The sequence below is a fragment of the Octopus bimaculoides genome, chromosome 28 (assembly GCF_001194135.2).
Source record: "Octopus bimaculoides isolate UCB-OBI-ISO-001 chromosome 28, ASM119413v2, whole genome shotgun sequence".
Taxonomy (NCBI): domain Eukaryota; kingdom Metazoa; phylum Mollusca; class Cephalopoda; order Octopoda; family Octopodidae; genus Octopus; species Octopus bimaculoides.
Window position 1 is genome coordinate 3701775 of NC_069008.1, and position 8228 is coordinate 3710002.

The 8228-nt window shown below is 37.9% G+C and overlaps 1 protein-coding gene across 1 annotated transcript in view; it reads left to right on the plus strand.

Annotated features, from left to right (window-relative positions):
- LOC128251177 (uncharacterized) overlaps window positions 1-8228 on the plus strand; it is an 18137-nt gene that overhangs the window by 3248 nt on the left and 6661 nt on the right. Inside the window, exons 3-4 of the mRNA XM_052977712.1 lie at window positions 981-1197; window positions 2223-7229. Coding sequence (XP_052833672.1) covers window positions 981-1197; window positions 2223-7229 — 5224 coding nt within the window. The remainder of the gene's footprint in view (window positions 1-980; window positions 1198-2222; window positions 7230-8228) is intronic.

The following is an 8228-nucleotide window of genomic DNA, read 5'->3' on the forward strand; positions in this document are numbered from 1 at the left end:
GGGGTAAAATATACAAAGCCCAGTATACCCATCATGACCACCCGTCTGATAAGGGTACACCAGGCACGTGCATCACAACCATACGTGCGCGACATAGTGGTCTCATATCAAGATAAACAGCGCATGACCTTGTAGATGGGGCCCAGTTAGAATTTTCTCCAGGTCGAGTAGCCCATCCCGCTCAAAAGGTCCCTGAATAAGGTTTGTTTAAGGATGTTGAGCAAAACACCCATGTTTCCAAAGGTGAATTATTCAAACCCCAAAGAATTCCTCTCAACACATGGCTATGATGCTCCCCCACTATTTGAGAGATGCACATATCGTCAGCCACCAAGGGACATGCTCAACTGGTTAAGGTCAAACAACTGACAAGCAAATCTGTGGTATTGAGCTAAGATCAAAAACCATGAGAACCATTGTCTGGTACTGCATCCAGGCATTTACTATTATTATTATTATTATTATTATTATTGGTTCTCAAAGCGGAAGGATGTGTCTTCAGAAGCTGAGTTTTTGTCTAATTTTCATTGAAAATTTTATTTTATCTGTTAATATTTTTGGATATTTCAGTAGCCAAGCTGACTGGGGCCCTTGCTGAGCTAAGCAGTTAGGCAAGACTTTGCTCTTTTCGGGGCGAATTTTTCATTCTAAGATTTTCAATTTCTCATTTTTGACTTTAAATTTTGTGCCAAAATGTCCTTGGAGAAGAGTGAAAACTCTTTCGTTCTTTGTGTATAACATCCTCTGCTGTCAAATAATGATAAAAAAAAAAAAAAGAAAAAGTTCCAACATTAACTCTCTCCACCCACCCGACACCTGAGGTCTTTTGGGGTTGATAAATTAGGTACGAATGAAACACTGGGGTCGATGCAATTTGAAGGTCTTGTGCCTTCAGTAGAAAGGATTATTATTATTATGATTAATATCTTTGTATTTTTTCTTCTGTCTTTTCATTGACATTCCGTTTCTATTTTTAACAGAGTCTTTTCAGATAAGAATAATAAAAACAGAGGCTTCACTGCTAAGGGTAAATTGACCAAAACTCCAGGACATTATGATGTTAACGGTGACTTCACCTATGGTAACCCAAAAGACAAAGCAACCAACAACGTGAAATTTAACGCCGCTGTTAACTACAAAATAAAACCTATTGCACGGGAGTTCAGCTTTTTTGTGTCAGCTAAAAGCCCCAAAAAGGTAAGAGAAGGGTGGCCATTGAATTTACTTATTTTTGTTCGAATGGAAGAGGTAAGCGTTCTGGGTGGATTGTGACACTGCTTGGCGGCGGTCGTGGTGGAGGTTTTTATGTTGAAGTTGGTTTCTGATGTTTTAAATTGGATTTGGTTGCATCGGTTTTGATACTGGTGTGTCTGGTGACGATGGTGGTAATTGTGGATGGTCTCACACACACACACACACTTTTCACACTGCCAGCAGTCTGTTTAATCACAGCAGAATAAGATCAAACAGGAGGAAAGTTTTTATAGGCAAACTGAGAAAAATGGAATGCATGACAGCATGAACCACCTGAAACAACAGTCCTAATAGGCTTCAGCAATGGTCAATAGCCAGTTCACCACTGGAGCTGGCTTTCCTGAGCACCATTAAATCGAATTCAAGCCATGTAAGTGATAGGCACGGCTGTGTGATAAGAGAGGTCAGAACAATACTAGAAGAGTATTTTTCATCTCAGACAAGTGAATTTAGGAAGAGGGGCTTTGCAAGTCTACCAGATAGATGGAAGAGCATTGTAGAAAATGAAGGAGAGTAGATTTTAGATTAAAAAAGAACTTTGTTTATCTTAATTTTGAAAAATAAAAGAAGTATAAAAAAACTGCATTATTTATGGGATAACCCAATACACTGGCACCAGTAAGAGACAAGCCTGTATGCATGGATGACAGCGGGTTTTACTTAGCTTGACGTATCTTCTCATTTACAGCAAACCACCACAACTCCCAGTCATTTCCTCACTGAAGCTCAGCATCCAAAGAGCCTTTCTCACCACTTTGTCCCATAAAACAATAAGAAATGAAGAAAATGTCATAAGTACGTTTTGGTGACAAAGTACTTCATTTTCGTATAGTTTCTTCCCTCAATTATATAAGAACATTTGTTAATATTCGTAACCCCTGTATAGATTTATCTAGCAATAATCAACAATGAAAGGTATTTTTACTAACCTTTAATGTCTCTTGTTTCTTTATCTTTTGTCTTTTCAGATCAACTACCAAATGAACGGGACACTTTTCTACACTCACATCTGGCCACTGAGGAAAGTAGACATTTCTACTGCAATGCAACTTTCAAATAAAGTAAGCAAAGCTGGTATATTTTACAGCAATGTCAAAGTTAAGGGTCTTCAGAAAACTGAGGGAAAAGTTTCTCTGGATACTCCTCACAGAGACATGGGAATAGAAGTAAAAATTGACCAGCTTACCAGCAGTACTTATAACAGTAGTGCTTCTGTGCAATGGCAGAAAGGACGAAGTGCCAGTATAGAAACTATGTTGAAAAATACCCCTCAGGTTTCCCATATAGAAAACACTGTTAAGTTTCCCAACAACAAAAATGTTAAACTGATAGTCACTGTCAATAAGAGTAACAACAATTATAATGGTTTTTCTATGCTTCATGCTGATGAAGGCACCTTAAGCAACCAAAAAATTGATTTGAAAGCTAAATCTAAATATAACAGGAATGGAGCAGATACAACCGGAGAGGTGAATTTGGAACTAGAATCAGATGCATCCAAAAAGTTTAAGTTTACAGCAAGCCGTCATAATACCAATGGGCAAAAGACGACCACCGAAATAGACTTAGCAACACCATTTGAAGCTCTTAAAAGTTACTCTGACAGTATTGAACAAACAGTCGATAATAAACAATTATCTTATAGAAGAAAAATACAATGGAGGAGCAACGGAAATGAAAATGATATTCAAACTGACCTGAATTACAACTGGGCAATCCAAGAATTTGATTGCAATTATCACTCATCAATAAATAGCATCCCAACTGATATGGAACTATTATTTAAAAATAGTGCAAACAAGAAAAGTGCCCTGTTCAAAGTGAACCACAACAAACCAAATCCTCTTATTTTTATAAAAATGGATCATGCTAGAGATAGGCGTCAGGTAACAACAGATGCAAGCCTCATGTTTGATATGTATAATTCTAATGGAAATGTCAAGTTTGCCATGCAGAAAGATGACAGAGAAATTACTTTTAGCGGAGATGTTAATGTTAAAATTTCTAATCACAGACTTGAAAGTACATATTCATTGAAACATAACGATGCTGAATCTTCAATTAAGCTCAATTATACCAGCAATCTCCATAAAAATAGAAACCAAGGATCAATATCAACTGTTGTTACCAAGAACTTGCCTGGAAATGTGAAAGCTGATGTCTCTGTGACACTTAACAACAAACCACAACTGAAGATGGTTGTCAACTCTGTCTGGTCGAAAGGGAATGTAGATGTGAATGTAGAAGTGACAGACCATAATGCTAAAATGATCGCTGGTTCCTTTAACCTCAATCTGTCTGGTACAAGGAAGACATCTCATGCTGAAATTAAATCAGATTCCACTGATATCACATTCAGTGCAGCTGTTGATTTCCAATCTGATCACAATATTGATAGCGAATTGCAAATGGGATATAACGGAAAGAACCTGCTGTTATCTGGAAACTATAAGAAAGAATCATCTAATCATAAAATAAATGCTAATTTCGGACTTCCTGACGGCAGACAAATTAAGATGCAAACGTCTTTTAACAACGCTGCAAAGAAATCATTCTCTTTCAATGTAGAGAGCGAAGATTTTATGGACATGGTCTTTTCTGTTCAGCAAGACAATAAGAACTTTATGGTAGATGCATCAGTCAAAGTATTGCCATATTTGGAAAAAACACAGTTGAAAGCCAGTTTGACCAGAGATAAAATGTTGGAGGCTTCAGCTGAACTGGAAACACCGTTTGAATCTATAAAACAGGCGAAAGCAATTGTGTCATTGGAAATTGATGGAAAAAAACAAGACACAATCAACGTTAAGACCTTCCTGAACTCTAAGAAATTCTCCAGTTTCAAGCTTGTTTACAATATTAGAAGTTTAAAAGATTTCAGTGTGAAGATAACCGTTAGCACGTTACACAGGAAGTACAATGAGTTCTTGTTTGATATCACACACAGAGGAGACTGGATGAATTTTGATTCTAATGTAGAGATGAAGGCGGGCAATATATTCATGCTTAAGTCCACTTGGAAGAATGGCCAACATAACACAGATCTTGATTTCAGTGCGACTGTGCGTGATAGAACTTGGGTGTTTCAGCTTGTTAAAAGTAACTCAGAATTGACATCCAACGTAACCTACAAAATAAGACAGAAGGACCAGTATACAGCTCATATGAAGTTAAATGGCAAGCAAGGCAGTTTACAACTCACAGCTCCAGGAGATAAGAAATTTAATGCTGACATGACCATCAATCCAAATGATCACGTGGCCAAACTTGACTTGAAACTTTCCATTCCGTCCGACGCCAGTGAACTGATGTTGACCTTCTCAGGTACTTTGGCGTCATTCAACTTCCAAGCTGATTTCACTCACAACACTGACAAATACATAGTCACTGTATCCAACAAAGATAAACTATTGGAAGTCACTGTCGCAACTCCTTTGATAAATTCAAAAATGGACTTAACAAAGAACGGAGGTTGGGACATGTTCACAATGAACCTTGAAGCCAAATATCACAACATTGAAAAGCAGTTAATTCTTTCCGTAGTAAAAGACCATAAAAAGATTAATGTTGATCTCAGTGCTCCTGCATGTGAAATACAGTTCCATTGGGATAACAACAATATTGAAAATGGAATGGTGAGTATTTCACTGAAAAAATTCAAGTTTGAAGTGGTCTATACTGACAAGGATGCCAAGCCAAAGACTTTATCTTTGACCTTCTCCACACCAAAACACAATCTTGTTATGAAGATGAGTATTGATGTCAAGAAAAATGGCATTGATGGGAACGTTTTAACCACTTACAATGAGAAGAAACTTAATCTAGATGGTTCCTATAAAACCGTGGATCAAAAGAAGATTTTCAAAGGAAAGATGGAGACTCCAACTTCCACTTATGATTTAACAGGTACACTTACTGGTAAATTGAAGAAGTTCAAAATTACAATCAAATTGCAGCACGACAAGGATGCCTATGAATTAACAATGTCAAACAAAGCTTTCAAGACATTAAACCTGAACATGTGTGCACCAGGTTTCAAATTGAAGATGGACTTTGAAGGAGAACTGCAGAAATTTAAGTTTTTCACGAGTATGAACATTGGCAAAAAGCAATTCAAAGGTGTGATTTCCAATGAAAACTATTGGAAAGGTTTCAATGCTGACATTACAGCTGACTTGGCAAATTTTGAAATGAAATGGGAATTTGACAGTGACATGAGAAAAATGCTTCTCAGCACCCAGTTACAAGGGAAACAAAATAAATATTCATTAAGTTCATCTATAAACATTGATACTCACTCATACTCATTGTCTATCATGTTGCCATGGTTCATTTTGAAGGCAAATATTATGAATGGTTTCCAATCATCCAATATGGAAACCAAGCTGGTATTTAGCCATGGCACTTATGAATTAACTGCTTTCCAGGATAGTAATAGCTTCAATATGACCGCCACTCGACAGGGTAAGCAAAAACTTGACATCCTAGTGACTAAGACGTCTGCCATGTTGCGTTTCCAGAATAAAAATGACATCCACGAATATCATTTTACTTTTAACAAGGCAGGAGTTTCAGTTAACCTTTCTTCTTTTGGCAACACAGCTGAAGGGAATGTAAAGTTTAATGACAACATGAATGAATTTTCTATCAATGCCCAGCTACTGAACAAGGGAAACACTTACAAACTGGAAGCCTCAAATGACAAATACAAACAAATTAAATTCCATACAATCATGCCTAATGGTAAAGTGCTTCTCTTCCTGTTCGATAATACCGGCAATTCGAAAGATGGTAAAATCCGAGCAACAGTTAAGTATAATAAATTCAATAGTGAGCTCAATCTTAGATGGTTAGATGATAAAAGCAATGCTGTATTCCGTATAGAATTAAAGGCTTCTTCAGAGAAGACAAGAGCCATCTTCAATTATAAACTACAATTTGAGCCTGTAATGGAAATACTTGTTACCTCACTTGATATCACCATTAACAACAGAAAGAGTTCAATAATATCAACTATACGTCTGTCAAATGGTGTGGATGGTTCCATTGTACTTGATGATCCTTATACTGGTCGTGCTGAGCTGACGTTCAAGATCAAGCCATGGGATATGAACAACTTTAAATCAAATTGGGTGCTCAACTATAATCTGACAGGAAATGTCACCATTACATACGAACATTCTTTGACAGAAACCTCTTTCAAGAGCATTGGTAATCTCGAAAGTGGCAATAACAAACTTGCAAATTATAAGATGGAAGTAAACTTCCAAGATCGTAACTATGGTTTCAAGGCAGATCTTAAAAATGGAAAATATAATATCAACTGTAAAGGGTCTTTTAAAGATGGCCAGAAGGATATCAACATTCAGGTGAAAACTCCATACAGATATCTGAGAGATGTGACTTTTTCAGCTGAATTATACTCAAACAGAATGCTCAAAGTTAGTGCCACCTTCCCTAGACAGTTCTATGCAGCCAAGATGGACTGGAAAAGTGACAGTCTTACTACCGAGATTGACTTACACATGGATCGCGTGGACAAACTGAAGCAATTTAAGATTATCTTGTTCTATGTGAATGCTGATGAAAGAGCTACTGTCTCCAGACATACCACCTTCACACTGATCCAGGGCGATACTGTTTTGACTACAAAAATCAACTGGAAGAAATCACATAACATGTATATGTCTAAGGGAGAATTTAGTTGGGGAGAAGCAGATGACCAGAAAGTCGGTGCTGAGCTTCGTATAAAGACAGCCGAGAAGAAAGAAGTGTCCCTCATTTTGATGTCACATCATCGTAACTCTGTCGTGACCTGCAGTCAAGAATCTGGTCGGGACCGACGCAACATCATGTGTGCACTGACGCCGGATGCTAGCAAGAAAAATAACAAGATTGGAATCAATGCTGACATATTCAATTACGACAATAAAAAGATATTTGACATCACCATCAAATTACCCAATCAGAAAAATGTGAGTAGCTTTCAGAAATATGCCTTCTTTAAAACAATTTCACTTTTCATTTTGTTGCTCAAATAATCTCAAAGTTATCCTCGTTTGACATTTGTCTGAATTTCAGATTCTATCTTGATACTAAGGCAAATGGATTTTCACTGTTTTTAAGGAGAAACAAACATCTGCTTTATGGTCTTCTTGGGGGTTCTGTTGGTCCTTTCACATTGGCCATTGCCTTGAGGTCGATAGGGACACATTCTAGTTTTGTCCCGTTCATATGAAAGAAACACTGGAGCTGCTTATTATCAAATTGGGTTGCTCTGTCAGAGGGGATACAACTTGATGATCCAAACAATGAAAGGGGGTCAATCAGGTGGGAAATTACTGTTTTGGTACTCATCTCTTTGCACGGGTATGCAAATGGGTACCTTGAGTACTCATCGACTTTTACCAACAAGTACCTGTGTTGTGTAGTTGATGTCAAGGGACCAACAAAGTCAATGGAGAGTCACTCCCAAGGTCTCGATGCTTGTATTAATTGACCCCATTAGTGTCTTATTGAAGCAGGGTTTGAGTTTGCTGCATGTAGAGCAAGTATCATCTCACAGATTTTATTGAGGGTAGCACATAAAAAGCACCAGGTAGGAGTGGCTGTGTGGTAAGTAGCTTTTTTACCAACCACATGATTCCAGGTTCAGTCCCACTGCGTGGCACCTTGGGCAAGTGTCTTCTACTATAGCCTCGGGCCGACCAAAGCCTTGTGAGTGGATTTGGTAGACGGAAACTGAAAGAAGCCTGTCGTATATATGTATATATATATATGTATGTGTGTATGTGTTTGCCCCCCAACATCGCTTGACAACCGATGTTGGTGTGTTTACGTCCCCGTAACTTAGCGGTTCGGCAAAAAGAGACTGATAGAATAAGTACTAGGCTTCCAAAGAATAAGTCCTAGGGTCGATTTGCTCGACTAAAGGCGGTGCTCCAGCATGGCCACAGTCAATTGACTGAAACAAG